The sequence below is a fragment of the Lipophrys pholis genome (assembly GCF_963383615.2).
Source record: "Lipophrys pholis genome assembly, chromosome: 6".
NCBI classification, from domain to species: Eukaryota; Metazoa; Chordata; class Actinopteri; order Blenniiformes; family Blenniidae; genus Lipophrys; species Lipophrys pholis.
The window spans coordinates 23,962,212-23,979,357 of NC_137629.1; the positions used below are offsets into that span (position 1 = coordinate 23,962,212).

The 17,146-nt window shown below is 44.0% G+C and overlaps 1 protein-coding gene and 1 long non-coding RNA gene across 2 annotated transcripts; one reads left to right on the forward strand and one right to left on the reverse strand.

Annotated features, from left to right (window-relative positions):
- Positions 1-1,410: 1,410 nt before the first annotated feature.
- On the forward strand, positions 1,411-4,775 carry LOC308111486. Its single transcript, XR_013935447.1, has 4 exons — positions 1,411-1,544; positions 2,172-2,234; positions 3,710-3,781; positions 4,097-4,775. It is a non-coding gene; the product is annotated as an uncharacterized lncRNA (long non-coding RNA).
- Positions 4,776-6,079: 1,304 nt separating this feature from the next.
- reep2 (receptor accessory protein 2) lies at positions 6,080-15,799 on the reverse strand. Its single transcript, XM_080465388.1, has 8 exons — positions 15,548-15,799; positions 12,892-12,964; positions 11,861-11,937; positions 11,630-11,750; positions 10,716-10,829; positions 10,006-10,186; positions 9,201-9,370; positions 6,080-7,796 (listed from the first exon to the last, which is right to left on the reverse strand). Exons 1-8 carry the CDS (start codon positions 15,577-15,579, stop codon positions 7,725-7,727), a joined length of 840 nt encoding a protein of 279 aa, XP_080321514.1. The 5' UTR covers positions 15,580-15,799; the 3' UTR covers positions 6,080-7,724.
- Between the last annotated feature and the right edge of the window lie 1,347 nt (positions 15,800-17,146).

The window sequence follows — 17,146 nt, forward strand, 5'->3', positions numbered from 1 at the left end:
CATTCAGGCTCAAGACCGGTCAAACCTTTATAGACAAGAAGCAAGATCAATCCTTAGACACACAGGAGCAGAGATTGGTGCTGAGGGGAAATGTACCTTGAACACACCGTTACAATAGTCCAGCCTGCTGAAAATAAACGCATGAACAAGTTTCACTGCATCATGATGGCTCACAAACACTTTAATCCTTGCGGTATTTTTCAGATGGAATAGGCTGATTTTGTTATTGTCTTAGGAAGGGGAAAGATGGAATATGCGCTGGGTGTTGTTCATTTCTAATATTCTGATCCTTTGCCTGTTTATTTACTTGCTGGTTGCTTAATTTGCTTTGTTTTGGGGTTATTTGAATTTGAGTTTGTGATTGGTTGAAAAATTAAATGACTAATTATGTTTGACATAAAATAGAATATTGAAAAGCTCATTGAAAGACACAGAGCCATTAAAGAAATGCAATGACTTTGTGATGAAGCCCAAGCTGCCTAAATACTTTAAAGTGGTGAAGCGCAAACAATTGAACCAAAATGGAGAGTAACAAAAAATATACTAATGCTCATACTGGGAGATTTTTATCCCAGAAAAGTCCCTGAATGGTCAATGTCCAGGCTATATGTTAACAAACATGGCAGCCGCCTTGTAACTCTGTATGAAATCCGGGTTTGTCTTGTATATTACTCAGAATAATGTAAGTTCCTCATTAATTCAACAGGATAGAAAAATATTTTCTTTCAATACGATTTAGACTCCTTACAATCAGAAGCAATTCAATACTAACTACCTGTTCTTTACAAAGTATAGCAATAATATCATCCAATCCAACTGGACTCCATATATTTGAAACAACCACATTGAACAAAAGTGCTGGACACAAGCTAAATAACGCAATCAAATGCTTGTAAGACGAATAAAAAATCAAGAATAAGCACAATAATTAAAATAAGAATTTATAAACAAATAAATAAATAAAAAAGCAGCTCACACTTTTTCCTGTTGAGTTCAGTGATTGAATCAAACGTCTTGCTTTTTAATGGTAGGTTTTGACATAGTGAGCCAACGGGGCCAAGATCTTTTGTTGCTGTTAAGGCTTAAACAGTTTAAGGCCAAGTCTTAACACCCACAACAGGAGAGGAATTTCCCTGTACTTGCCAATTTTGGCATGGCTTTATGTCATGAGAACAGGTCTTGCAGGTTTTTTTAAGTGTGTGACGAATAGAGCATGACTCCACCCGAACAGCCGCATAAAGACAACAAGGTCACCTGAGCTTTATTATATTTTCTTAATGTCCTTGTGTCTGAATGGGGTGATATAAATAAATAACTTAGCCACGCCACACCTTGTCTTCGTACATTCCAGATGACTGACGTTTAAGACGAATCGACCAATGGACGAATCGACTCCACCTTCAGCAGCTTAAGAGGCCATTTTACATGCCCGCTTCCTTTTGGAAAGAAAGAAGAAGAGGACATTTTGTCCCACGGCTAATCAGAAGACAGGAGATTTTCTCTTTTGATAGAAAAAAATTTACAGAGAAGTCCGTCAATCGCAGGTAAGCGCCGCTTTTTTCTCTATTCACCAAAGGCACGAGTCTTTTTCTCCAGATATCTCGGCTCTGTGTGATTCGGAGTTGAAGAAAACAACCTGTGACTTGTGTGGAAGAAGTTCACGTCGATACAAGTGCACAAATGTTTTTCACCAGATGTACGGCAACAATTGGAGGAAAAAATATCAGCATGACGTTTTTTTTTTAATCTGTGAACTTGTTAACCTGGATTTGTGCACCTGTGATTAAGAACACAACTCACGAGGCACAACCACAAATTCACTTTTACAACGTTTTTCACCAATGCTACCGCCATAGTTTTCGCCTGTTTTCTGCTGTGCTTCTTTACCGCTGACTCGCTCGTGAACACGGAAGAAGTTTTTCTTAAAGCGAAAGTAACATGAAAACTTTTTTGAAGCATATTATTAAATAAATTATTTTTCTCACTACTCTCTGTAGAATAAATAAAATTAAAAGTTGAATTAATTATTTATCCAAATTATTTTAAATGAGATGTTTCCACATTTTGAACCTGGGCGACACATGGATATTTACATTGTGGTTAATAGTTTTGGATAAATGTATTTTTTCATCAAAATTAAAAGTTGTGGTTACCATGGTTATGTGTTGTAGATCAATGGAAATATGGAAGGAAGGAGATCCTGAAAGTAAGGAAATGGCCGTCCCACCCAATGGGTAAGTTAAAGAGGTTATGACACCAAATCCATGTTGAGTTCTTTATTTTCACTGTCAAAAATAATAGTGAAAGGCAGTATTGTGTTCATCCGATGCCTCCTGGAATGTTGATGCATTTACCCTTTGGCGGGTTTTCGCGCAGTCCAACTGAAAATTGTTGATGGTACTGAAAGAACCCGTGACCATCGGCTACGATTGTCCACTACCCCTCCGTTGAGGTACCAGGCATCGAGGAACGGGTCTGTGAGGAGGAGCTGAAATGCAGCCGTCTGCTGATTGGTAGTGATGATGGTCACTCTCGACTTGGCCGCAGTATTTAATCATTTCTTTGGCCGTCAAACCTCCTTCAGTTGGCATAGTTGTTATTGTCGTATGGCTGCGATGAGGGGCAGACTGATGCAGTGTATCAAGTTTGAGGTCAATCTGATCACGTTCGGTCTATTTACATTGGACTTCCTGTTCCATGACGAAGGTTGTCAAAGGCTCACCCTCAAATGGCGTTACGACTGAGAGTCATCGTGTGATTGTGATCAGGATCAGACTGTGAAGCCATGTATCAAATGTCAGGCCGATCTGACCACGTTCAGCCGATTTACACTCCACTTCCTGTTTCATGGCGAAAAACAACCTCTGTGGTGTGGTCATGGCCACGCCCTAAAACTTTTGCAAGAGATTTTGATCACTTTTGCTCTCCAACCCCTTTTCTATCAAAAGAGCCCAAGTTGAAGTAGATTAGAGTTTCACCCTGGGATGAGTTTACACTAGAAATTGTAGAAACTTGAGCAAAAACTAAATCCTCCATTTTCCTCCCAATATCTGACTTCCTGTTGAGTTTTCGGTATTGCCGTAAGACAGTTTTTTGTTCGTCTTGGCCTGTTACCTATGTGTGCCGACTTTCGCAGCTCTCGGTGAAACGAGATTGTGGGGCTACGTTTCTCCGTTTTTTGCAGGTGGCGCCATTGAGCCATTTAGCAACTCACATGCGTAACTCTGCCCAATTATCGAAATTTTTCGCCGAATCTGACGACTGTGCAAAGTTTCACAAAAACTTGTGTATGCTAAGGCCCTCAAAAACGCGTCCGTTCAGGCTGAGCACATCCAAGCAGGTCGGGACGTGTTGCATGACGAGGCTCGTGCACGTCTCCCCACTTTCTGCTGCAGCAGGTGGCGCTACGTCTGATCAACGTAAACATCTTACGGCTGTGATCAGATCAAAAAAAAAACTTATAGTGAAATTGTATTATTAACTGACAACAGCTAACAAGTTAATTACTGTAAAATCAATTACATTAAGTTACTGTGATTGATTCTACAGTAATTGTTAATTGCTGCCACTCGGTAACTGTAATGTAAAAAGTTCAAATGCATGATGAAATAGTGAATTTTAAAAATACATAAGCTGCAGTTCAAACACATTTTCTTGGACAGCAATTTCAAATAATATGAAATATACAGATAAATCTGTTTCCATGCAGGATTTTGCATTGGAAGGAGATATTTATCGACCGATCCTATCAGAGCCACAATAATCCTGAAGAAGAAACAAAGTGAATATCAACCATCATGTCTATGCACCGTCATGAAAAACACAACCATGTTAATCTATTAGATTTCTGTTCCATATTGTTGTGATCTGATGATTTAGAACATTCTGTCTTTTCTTGGCTGACTCTGTACCATTGTCATGTTTGGTTTAAATTCTTCACTGGAAAAAGTTGGATGTATAATTCAAGTATCTTACGCTTTCATGCCGTTTCCTTCGTTTGCTCTGGATAGTATAAATTGTGCTTCCTATATGTTTAAAAACTATTTGTTTATGGATCAATCTAAGATCAACTTTGTTTTCTGTTTCTTTTCCCCAGAGTGAATGACCAACGACAATCTGTTCAACAAAAAAACAAAGGTTTATATAAAATATTTAAAGATTTGTATAACCTGACAGATGGTTTTAAAAAAAATCTTTTTATGGAAAATGATTCAGTCCAAAGCTGTTCTCCTGAGAAATGTAATCAGTTTGCATTTGGTTTTATCGAAATGAATGAAGGTCCATCAGAGATTTTGCCTATAACCTTTCCTAAAGATAAAAAACACTCTGAAGAAATTTTAATTCCACAAATTGATACATTTCTGCAGAAGAATAAAAACAAAGTAAAGCTTGTTTGCATATATACGGTAAATAGCCCATGTTTGAATAGATGCATGCGTCAACTCTCCCTTGCAGCCAATAAGTGGCATCAGATGTATGGAATTGTTACGTATGTGTTATTTACACAGTACTGGGGAAAATCAGGTCCCAACACTTTTAAATTATTCATTGAAAGTGATTATTTGGAATTGGTGAAATTTTGTCCCGAATATTTTCAAGCAATCAAGGCAAAACCCTTCAAGATGAATAAAAGTAACTTGAACTATGACAAAGAGAAGTATGACAACGTCCTTCAAATATTTGATACGTTAGAAAAAGGTGAAAAAAAAGAAGTGTCGAAATTAATTAGGGAGAAACTATTGACATTTTTACATGATGGTTCAGCTCACCCAGTAGACGAACACAATAATCGGATCAAAACAAAAATCAACGAACTCATTGGCAAAGAGTTTAAAAACCTGGACCCAGAAGGTTTGTTTGAAATTTGTAATCTTTTTTTAGTTCCTTTACAGGATATGATTGAAAGGGATTATTTTGAACATAGAAAACAAATTGTGACAGCAGACTTTAACCGAGCAAGTGTTCAACAGAAACAAAGCCAGCTTTCCAACAGTCCACTAAAACTTCATCGGATCAACCGGTTAACTGATAAACCTATTACTAAAGGCGATTTCAAGAATAAATGCATCTCAGATAAAGTTCTATTCCAACCTCTCAAAGATAAACTTGATTTAATTCAAGGGACAAACATTCTCTGATTTAAATTTTCTTTTTAAAATTAACTTTCATCGGACGATTGAGGGTCTTCATCAGGGACACCCCGGGACCGTGGACAGAACACACAAGAGGATTACATTCAAATCACCCGGCCGGTATTTGAACCTGGACCTTCTCGTCTTCACCCCGGTCCCACTACCCATGGGACATGGGACCACTACAAAGCAAAACAACCCCCCCCCCACCACATAGATAAAAAGATCCAACATATATATATATATATATATATAAATATATATATATGTGTTAATTTATCATTTCTTGGGTTGGCGACCTGTTTTCAGGTTTTCTTGTCGGCCTTAGTTTCTTTTGCTTTGTTTTTTAAAATTGAACTTAAGTTTAGGGGGAGGGGCTGGGTTCAATGGCCCATTGCGGTGGTTGGCTCAGTCTCTTCCCCTCTTTTGGCAGGGATCTCCTTGCTTTTTTTATTTCCTCCAAATGTTTCTTCGAACATGTGTAATAAAATTATTAACATAAACTGTGTTTGATTGTTGTTGCAGCCTGTTAGATGATCATTGTGTGGACCAGTGTGACAACTGAGCACTAAACCAAGCTTCATATCAGAAAGGTTGAGGAAATACTGTCAAAAGTTCACATTAAGAAAGACTGAAGCTTAAGATTAAGTTAGAGAATAATGGGGGCAAACAGGAGCTTAGTGAAATAGTAATGCAAGACTACAGCCTCTGCCAGTGCTCACGCTAACAGTCAGATTAGTTGGCGAGACAGACAGCCACTCTACGATGGTCGTCTTGTCTTGACAAAATAAGACCATTTTCACCAGTTAATTTTGCTTTGTATAATTATTCTAACGTATTTCTACCAAGAACATTAGTGACATATTTCTTCAGGAGTGTGAAGCAAACCACAGCCTGGCTGCTCAAGTCCCACAGTTCTGTACAAAGCAGATTTAATTACAACCGAACAAGCTTTTAGTCTGTTATCCTTTATTAGTAGTTCAATTGCTGATACATGAGAGAGAGAGCGAGAGAGAGATGCAGTTTTTGATATGAAGCTTTGAGAATTGGCACAAACAAGATAACAAATAAAGATCCCTGTATACCATACCGATTCCAAACAAATTAACAATAAATATTGAAAATATGCAGATTTGTAGAGCAAAAGTGTTTGGATACGATGACGTTCTTTGTTTATTCAGTGCAAACATTAAACGAAAAACAGGCGAGTGTTCAACTTCTGGCCCTTAAATTCTTCTGAGCAAAGCAGGTTGTAATCTCACCAGCATTTAATAGTGGGAGAATCACTTTTTTTTTTTAAAGAAGATAAAAACAAAACAAACAGACAGATGGACATATTAATTAAAAAAACTATCTTCTCCACCAGAAGTCTATTCTGATCAAATCCGAGGTTCCTCTGGTCGCTTTAGAAGTGGTTCGTCGAGACTAAGAACTCAAAAAAAAAAGCTCACAAGTGATGGAAAAGAAAAAAAGAATAACCAACATAACTGACAGAAGCATAGAGAATGACTAAGGCAAGCAAGCGCGTTCTGTATATACAGTCAAGGTTACTATTTACACTTTGACTTTAGTAACTTTGCCAACTGTTGAGCCGGGGCCTGTCTCCCTCTAGTGGCGCACTTGAGGTACCACACGGCAGGACTGAGTGCAGACGTAGGGACATGCTTTCTACTCTCCCATCAGCCAGTGCTCCGAGAAATAAAGCCCGGAGCAGACGCCACCCACAGCCTGCTGCAGCTCCCCCTACACACGTGAAACTACAGCTGAAGTTGGTTTTGTCGGATCATTTCAATATTGCTTCGATTTAATTCGGCATCTTGGATGAAGCTGGTTAAAAAAAAAAAAAAACACAACCATTACTGTGAAATGTCCGACGTGAATGAAATACGTGCCCATATTTCAACTTACAAAAACAATGGCAATTTCTGGTGGACTATTCACTAGAGAACTAACAGTTTGCTGTTAGACAGATAAAACTGTTGGTGAAACACAGATGAAGTCTCAGAGGTCGGGGAGAGCGAGGCTTAAAAAGTCAGTCCGAGTCGGAGGACATTTAAAATAAAGTACACTATAACGAGGCAACCGTGTAATATGAGATGGTGCCAGTAGTGAGGAGGTGGCGGTTCCTGAGTGGCAGGGGTCATGAGGTGAGGGATGATGCGGGGCCCAGGAGTTCGTATGGACGCCAGACAAACAAACTCAGGCACAGAACATAAAAACCCACCTCTCCTGGTCGGTTGCTGCTCGAAAATGTGTAGAGATTTCCAGTCAAGTCAAGTTTTTCTTTTTTTAAAACAACGTTTTCATCTCGAAGAAACTCAAGACGTACCAACCGTAACCGGCATCGAGCGTTACGTCAACTAAAGACACCTTTTGCAGTAAAACCGCCAGTAATACTACAGGGTAAACACTCCCAGACCTGCAGGCGGAAGAACTAAAAACAAGTAGTTGGCGCTTAAAAAACAAAAAAACAAAAAAAAAACCCAGTGACACAGTTTTGTGTTTTGCGTTAGTGCGGAGGCCGAACAGGAAGGAGGAGACGGCAGGCTGCGGGTGGAGCGACTGGAGGCCGGCGGACGACAACAGCAGGACTCATGGGGGCGTCTCCGCATTGCTGGTGGTGGCCTTCTTCTTTACTGCCTTCTTCACCGTCTTGGGTTGAGTCTAGCAGGAGGAGAGGATTTAGAGGAGCCGCTCAACAAAGAGGGAATGAAACATGGGGAACTCTTTACCTCAGCAGCCGCACGCCGCGGGAATCCCACCTCAAGCATATTAAGAACTGGAACTCTGAATCGATTTGTTTTAAAGTATCATCATTAGGCCGTTCACGTTTAATGAACCATCTTTTTACGACACGTGGAAAAACCGGAAATTTTAATTGAAGAACTGCAATTTCAACATTCCGCCTCATCGTGTGCTTTTCAACTTGTAGATTACAGTGGATTGTTATTAAACCGTTTAAATCCTTAGAAGGCATAAAACACTTGGCGACACGGAGCTGGAACTCCAAAAAATATAGAAGGCCAGTGCTGGTGCACGAGTTTTCAATGACGTCTTCTGGACAGTTCATGTTTTAACACAGACATTTTTGTTCCCTACAGAATGACGTGTAATACACTTGGTAATAGATTTACATTGTTTATAGCTATTACTACCCTTTCCTGCTCAGCTTGGTTTGTTTTACCACTAAATGCTGTTATTACCATCAGACTCAACTGCACGTGAGAGAAAAGAAGACGAGGTCCAGTGTTAGTTACACCAAAAACCAGACAGAAGCCTTGACAAACGTATGTTGCCGTCGATCCTAATAACAGGAAATAGAAGACAGATGAGTTCTTTTTCCCATAGTTTGTCCGTTTTCTCTACAATACCTGACATCTAATCATTTTCTCCTAATGTGTATTAGATCAGATGGATTTTTAACCGCCCCTTAAGAAGGAGAAAAACAAAAAAGAACCCCCCCCCCCCCAAAAAAAAAACTAATTTGTTTCCTCTTTGCATTTCTACATGCTTAAAGTACCAGACGTTTATATGTATCTACTCCAACCCCTTAGAACTGTGAATACTTACTGCTTTTCATTTACAGGTATGAATTTATGAACATTCATATTGTTGCATCATATAATCTTAATTTGTGTGTCTGTTGTAAAATAATAAATAATAATTACAAGCTGAAAAGAAGAGCTCCAAAATGTCAATTTTCAGTTTTTGTTCCGAGAGGAAAAAGTTATGAAACAGTTTTTAAATGGTATGAATTTCTTGTGCACCTGATTGCAGTATCTAGTAAATCTCATTAACTGAGATTTGTACTTATTGTACAAAAGTCTAGCATTAACACTGCTGGAGAATTGAAAGGAGCCACTGGTGCAGCTTTTACTGCTGAATAACAACCTGATTAATTAAGATGCAGACGTGACAGGTTTATATAGAGAAGCATTTCACTACAAACCTCAAAAACAAGATCAGCCTTAATTCAGAATGTACTTTGAAAACACACACCACAGTTACGGCGGGTTAGTAGGAACAGGTGACCGGTGACCTGCAGTGACGGTTCCTGCCTGGTCCTACCTCCGTCTTAGCAGCAGCAGCAGGCTTCTTGGCGGCCTTGGCGGCGGTCGTACGTTTGGGGGCCCTCTCCCCCAGGTCGTCGTCGGAGTGCTCGGTCCTCGCGTCCGACTGGTCGGAGCTGTGCTGCGACGACGTCTCGTCGGCGAGGGACGCGGCGGCCTGCGAGCGGGCTGCAAGATAGAAGAAAGACGGTCGCTCAGGCTCCAGACGGATCCATGCGGTGACGGGAGAACCCGCGGAGGCTCAGCTCGTGTCGCCAGCATTCCTGCGTTCCCCCATCAAGGATCACAAACTTAACCACCGTCCCAGGAAGAATACATGCGGGGATTCTATCCACGTGTGACACCTCAAATACTTTGACTGGTGAATATTGATGAGGAACGGGAGGGAAAACTCCTTTTAGTTAAAGTTGGAATCTGTTACAAATCACTGAGATGTTCTGGGAAAACACAAGCCCTGCACATCTCCTTGTAACTTTTATCAGCTGCTCAGCAAACTGCTTTCAGGGAACTTTCACAGGGCAGAAGCTAAAAGCAGTCCGTTTCCTCTGTTGGTTCATTGTTTCAGTATTCTGTCCACAGCTCGTCTGGCCTGCCGGTGCCGTGGTGAAACACAAAGAGAGCTCCTTCCAGTCCTCTCCCTCCCACTTTAATCACATGCTCTCACCAGCCACTCCACTCTTGTGTTTCATTGCTTTAAGTCACATGACCCCCCCCCCCCCCCCAAACACTTTATTTATGCATGCATGTCTGACTCCATCGTCTCCGTGTGAAGGAGCCAGTGAGGCCAGTTTGCGTGGCCTTACTCTGCCGTGTGGCGGTGCCCTTAGCCCGGGGCAGCGTGCTGGCCCCCGAGCTCATCTCGTCCATGGGGTCCCGCCGCATCCGGGCATCTGAAGCGTGCAGGGACAGCTCGTCCTCCGCGTTGATTAGAGTCAGGTCCTGCATGCTGAAGCTCCGCAGCTTGTCTGACAACACGCCCTGTCCCTGGGCCGCGCGGCAAAACATCAAACAAAGGCTCCGTCAGCGCAGTTCATCCGCTTATGCGACATATGCATGTTCCTACTGAAAGGTGCAATAGGAGTTTTGCCTTGACAAGATTACTGAATCGACCCCAGCATGTCTGAAAACCCACAGCAGCCGTTTACCATCAGAGCACATCAGATTCTGATTACAGTAACTTTTCCCTTCAAAAACACATTCAAATATAACTGCAAAGACTGTAGTTGAATTTCTTTTTAAATCAGCATTTATCAAACTGGGGGGGGGGGGGGGGATTAAACATTCACATTGCCTGCTCAAGGGCTGAGGGAGTGTGACGGAGCTGGATTGTGGCGAGAGGTGAGTGGCGCTAGAGAAGGTGATGGGCGAGCGGCTTTGTTTCATTGCATGCAGGTTACAACCGACAACTTAATGAAAGTGACATTTTACAAGCCACTTTCTGCTCCTCCTCCTTATGGAGACCCGAATCACCGTCTCACCGTCTCAGGACCCGAATCACCGTCTCAGGACCCACCTTAGTGGCAGCAGTGACGGCGGCGTTGGCAGCCAGGTTGAGGCCTCGTTTCCCAAACTTCATCATGGTCTCATAACTCCGGTCTTTGGCCTGGGCGATGTATTCATCGATCTCCTGTGGCGTGCGGGGCGCGGGCGGCCGAGGAGTGAGAGACACCAATGTAAGTCAGCGGCACACGAGAAAAAAAAAACTAAACAGCTGAACTCTACGACTTCAGTGTGGACCGGGTCGCAGGAACTTCATTTCACATTGGAGTCAACGCGGGCCGCGTTCACACGACGAAACTGCTCCGGTGAAAACCGGCCTCATGTTTCCATGACAACATGTGGATTTGTGCTGCAAGTTTCCTTTTCTGCACAATTGGGTCCCGTTTCAGGAAGCACCCTGGTGGCTCTGATGTAGCCCAATGTTTGCTTTGGCTTTTTGGAGCCATTTGTCAAGCCTTTTTTATGAAACAGCCAAAACATCTAGACCATTACTAAGTGCCTCATTTCCAAGAGTCTCAATAGCTAAAACAACAAAAAAACAAGACTAAAACAAAAAAGTGGAACATTTAAAATAGATTAAATAAATTACAAAAGTATAGCCTCAAATAAAATTTTAAAAAGCAAAATGGCAGAGACTCAATACAGTGAAAACAGCTACTGAAATGGCTTTAAAACAGATTTAAAAATAAAAACGGCACTAAAATAATAATAAATTATGTCTGATGTTCTAAACTGAAGTTAGAAATTGTGGCTCCAGAAAAACTATATTTGGTGAAAATTTGCAAAAGGAGCTCTTTTGCTCATAAAAGGTGGCAGACCTAGTCAAACTGCCCCGGCAGTGAGGCCGTGGCCTCTAAACCCGAATGGGTCGACCTGAAGACGGCGGGTATAAAAGCATCGCCGCGAGCAGAACTCTGCCGTACTGACCCGCTCCTTGTTGGACAGGGTCGGGTGGACAAACTTGCGGTAGAGGACGCTGGAGCCCTTGGTGTACGGCGACAGGAGCCAGATGACAAACGCGATCTTGAGCTCAAAGTAGAACGGAAACCTGGAGGGTGAAACAGAAGATAAAGAGGAAGGCCCGAGGAGAGACCGACGATCCGAGATGTTGACCTCAGCGATGCGTTCAAATGTACGGATTTGTGATCGGTGACTCACCACGACAGCAGCAGATCCGTGGCCGTCTCTGCCGTGGTGAACAGTGCAAACACTATCCAGTACATCATCCACTTCACCTGGACAGACGCACAGCGAGGTGAAGAGCAGGGGGGGGGGGGTAAAAAAAAAAAAAAAAAAGAAGAAAAAAAAAAGCGTGACAATACAACCGTGCACACGTGCCACGGCATGTGCGGCTCAGACAGAAGTGGTAGAAGCGTATGCTTCACTCCGGTCACGTCACATCAGTATGCGTGGTTGATCACAGAGACAAAGGAACACACACTGCGTGTAAATAGGACACAATCGAGGTTATTAAAAAAGAGGATGGGGAGCAATTTTAACATGTTTTTAGTGGAAACCCACTCTCAATAATTTGCCGTTTAAAAACACAATCAAATGGCACGTGAAGTATATTTGAAGACGGCGAGCTGCAGATAAAGACACATAAGACTGAATCCATGAACTGATTAGAAACAAGGCCAAACAAGAGGAACTGAAAACATCAGCTCTAAAAATGGGTCCTCCTCCCATCCTTCGCTCCAGCAGCCATTGAGCGGGTGGGTTGCCATGGTAACCTGCCCAGGAGGAGACTGCTCGCCAGCGAGAATCTAGGCTGAGAGCCAGAGCTCCTCCTCCCCCTCCTCCTCCTCCTCAAGCCCCCCCCTCTCTCCTCCACTGTGGGGATGAGGTCAGCAGGGAGGACCCCTGGACTTCAGATTAAGGCCACATTATCCAATGAGTGGCAAATATAACCTCATTGATCCAAAACAATCCTGAGAATTATTATTTTTATTTATTTTTATTGAGGTCAATCAATGGCGCCAAAATTACTCTGAAAAATGAATGTTGTGTCCTTATATGAAAAAGAGCCTGACTGGGCTTCAGCTTACTTTCTCCTTCAACTCATGCATTCAAACACATTTCAACACCAGACAGGAACGGCAGCAGACAGAGTCCCACCAGCAAACTGTCCCGAAAGTCAAAACGAACCCGACAGGGGTGGAAAAACGCTGAAATTTGGTAGTACTCACATATTCCTTCACATTCTTCGTCTTTACAGCCTTGTACGAGGAGTACGCCGGGTAAAGAGTCCCGAAGGCAAGGCTGCAAAAAACAAATAAATAAAAATAAATAAATAGCAGAGAAGCAGAAAAGGGGCTTCTGTTAGAGAACATGGCTTCTGGGCGTTTGACTCCGACACCTAAACAACAGGCTTCTGCACGTTAGACACATTTGCTCTGAACTTGCATGTACTCAAGAAGCCGTAAGGCCCCTACACTGAAGCCAAACTCAGAGGCGGTGACCTCATGATTGAATGCCGAAGGTGGCGTTGACGTGTGATTGGGCAGCATGACTCATCAGAGCGCCGTCTCCCTCAATAAGCTCCGACAATGAAAATGAAGCTCGTGCAGTCAGGAAGACCAGAGAAAGATGGAAAAACACCCGGACGGGTCTCTCAGGGGCGGGTCGCCATGTGTTCATCCACGTGCCGGCTGGAATAACGTCTCTGATGTGCTTCTGGTTACAATCTCTGCCGCCGTGATGCCTTGTGCTCATGTGACAGGAAGCTGAAGGGAGGTGACATTGAGGATAAAACAGTCACCTGTAACACATGAGCTGAAGGCTTCGGGGCTCCCGTCGAGATCTTTGACCCGAGCGGCCGGTAGCCTGATCGCCTCTCTGGGGTTTCGTCGTCTCTGGAGTGTGTAAGTGCATCTCCTGTCCCAGTTAAGCGAGCTGCGCAGTCATGTGTGCAGCGCATGCCCGCTCTGTACAGTAAGCCGAGACGATCGGCGGCAGGCCTCAGTGCCAGCAGCAGCCCCCCCCCCCACCCCCCCGGCAGACATCCCGTGCCTCCTTGTGTTCACATCTCAAGTCCAGCGGCATCGCGCCCGCCGGCTCCCTCACTCGGTCTCAGAGCTACTGCAGTGATTCCACACACTCTCCCGGCTCAGGACAGGCGTTAGATTTGCGGCATCCATTATGACGCGATTCCTCCCACATCGTCTCCAAAAGCGAAACGACTACCTGAAGCGGATGGAAGTGGAAGAGCCAGCTGGAAGCCATTAAAAATAACTGTTATCCTTCTGCTTATGTAACGAATTATGAAAGTACATGTTGACAGAACCAAAAGGGCTCGGTTGACGGGTCCGGGTGTGTTGAAAACACTTCACTCTACATCCATCTTGAGTTCAAAGCGATCAGGAAAACTGAAAAGATTATCACCCGCAGGCTGGTAGGGTGAAACAAGCCGGAAGGGAATGAGCTGCTGACGGCCCATCAGGAGCACTGGATTATTTCTGGGTGGCCTGAAGGCTGTTTTAGTGGCGAACAGCTGATCTGACCAGATATAATACACACTACTGGAGCGAGTCGGTGGAAGGGTTCCAACTGTGGGAGGCGCTGACGGTACCTGACGCACCGCTGGGATCCACAGTGCAAACTACAAAACCAGAATAACCTCTGACCCGTTTCGCTGTGACATCAGGCAGCATCGACATTACTGTATGTCGATTTCAAAACGCTAAACAAGTGGAATGTTTCTCTTTACTTTTTACTTTGTTTGCACTGCAGCAGACATTTTTTTTCTGACAGTAAACACTAAATACTTTGCTGTTCGGGTTTAGAACATTTCCTGTTTGATCAGGCCGATGGTCTGCTCACGTGACGCTAAAGTATTCCGTACGTTCAGGATACAGAGGGTCCCTTTTCTAATCTCCTTTGCTCAGGTCTTCTACTGCATTCACTTTAACTGTGATATTGTGGTTTCCCTTCTAATGATCTGCTGTTCCTCAGCCGATGCTGCAGGCTTTTCGTGGGGATGCCGTCTGTTGCTCGCTATGGTTACCTAACTTCTGTGTCTCCATTGGGTTTTCATTGACGAGTGCCAATGTAAACAGGGAAATCAGATTGAGAATGAGCTTGCCCTGTGACACCAGGTTGAGAACCGCAGCTCAGCCTGGAAGATGGAAGGTTTCCGTTACAGTGCAGTGAAATATCATAAAGTAATGACTTGTACATGACAACTGAGTGGGTTCAGCCACACTGACATGGATTTGGGATGCGTGTGTGTCTCGGTGTGTGTGTGTCGTTGAGTCATGCACACAGGATGCTGGATGTAGTGTGTGTACAGGTGGAAGCAGCAGCTGAGGCCTTGAGCTGCTGAATCTGCTGCAAAAATAAGACTGACAAAGAAACTCCTAGACCCAGCCAATCAGACACGTTTGTGTGCGGATGCTGGAAATAAGCCTTGCTGAGGGATGGAAGGATGGATGGATGGATGGAAGGATGGATGGATGGATGACTAACTCCTGTTACCATATGGTGCAGCAATGCTGCCTCCCCAGAGCAGGCAGGCACGTTTCAAAGACACAGATCGCCATGGCAGGCAGCTCGCAGTGTTTACGTCTGCAGCGTTCTGGCGTGTTAATCAGGCTTTTCTCATCCAAAACCTCGGTTCAGCCGGGCAGGTGGTTCGCCGGCAGACCTGAGCTACCGCCGGCTAACGAGCGCTGGATGCGGATAATGCTGCATCATTTCATCGATTCAGGAAACACAAGAGACGATCAGCAGCCGGAGTGTAAACACATCGGAGTCTGCGTGGTGCCGCCGCGCCGCCGCCGAGAAAATGGATGACAGAGCCGCAGCAGCAGACAGCTGGAGGACGGAGGAGCCCCAGATACTCACACAACCACCCGAGAAATGATCCACGACACCATCTCGCCCGGACAGCCGGCCCGCAGCCTGCTCCGCTCCTAGGAAGAGTTCTAGTGGGATGTGGCGGCCGGGTGGCCCTCCATTAGCCCTCCGGGGCGGGACGCGGTGTGGGGCTCACCCCCGGTGCTGCTGCTCTCAGGTCGGATCACCGCCGCTGGAGATGCTGCCGCCGCCGCCGCTGCTGGTGCTTCTGCTGCTGCAGTCTGTGCGGATCTGACCTCCACCGAGCAACGGCTGGAAGAAGTGGCTCTTAAAGGGACACACACACTGTCAACTGTCTCACACACACATGCAGACAGTATGTCTGTGTATGCATGTGTGATTTCTTAGCTTTGCATTTTAAATACATTTGCAAAATTTCAGGAGAAAAATCTTACTGCTTCCATAATTCCCTGAAAGGTACACAACAAAATATTTTTAGTTAAAAATTGTCAGAATGGGGCCATAGCGAACTAGCTGTCCAGTTACTGATGTAATACTTTAAAGTGCCACAAGATGGTGCAGTGAGTTACTCTAAGAAGCTGCAGCAGCTGAATCTGACCCTGAATGAGAATGTCAACTTAGACTGTGCTGGAGCTCTGGACTACTAACAGCAGACTCACGCCTGACACGCACTACAGGGTTTTTAAAATCTTCACGGATCAAGAGATCACACACTTGATCACAAAACACAGATCGCACAAGATCTTCCTCTTCTGATCTGGTAGTGTGTGGTATGAACTATAGAGCTCACCACACACTAACCGATTCTTCAGCAGAGTATCAGGCTCTGCACCATAGACTTTTATAAAACTATATATATATATATATATATATATAAAGTCAGGCATTGACAAGTCAGGTATTTTCTGTCTTTAGGTGCAGCAGCAGCGTTTCAGCCTGGTTGGCTTTCATACGGGTACTCATGACGTCACACCCCCTGCTGCTCGGCTCCTGTCGGAGCAGAACACACTACAAGATTTCTCGTCACAAATATCGAACATGTTCATTATCGCCCCGATCTCTCCCTCCGAGCGGATCGGACCCGACAAAATCACTCTTGACACACCACAGGAAAATCGGGCATCCAGGCCCGTGCTCCCGATGCTCGGGAGGAGGAGGTCGGGACTAAAATCGGCCCGATTATCCTGTAGTGTGTGCCGGCCTTAACAGCAAACGCTGAGGAACAGTGAGTCACTGCTTGTGAACAGAAGTGGCATTATTTAATTTGTTCACATTGTGCCTCCGAGGGCATTTTCACCGTTAGTCATAAGTGTTTGCAACCTCACGTGCTTGAAAGCGGTTTGTTTGTGGAAATGTGAATGCTGATACACAAAACAAGCACATCTACTTCCAGCCCACATCTTGCAGAATACAGAGACCTCTGAACAAACTAAGATCCAATGAACTTCAGTAATACCATTTTCCAGATTGTAGGAATTACAGCATTATAGTCACATACAGCTGCACTAGTGCTGAATGTACTGATGTAAAGCATTCTGCTTTTGTCATTTTGATAAATGACCAATATTTGATTTTATAGCCAATTTTCATCCGATTGAAATATTATTACCAAGGCACAATTCAAGC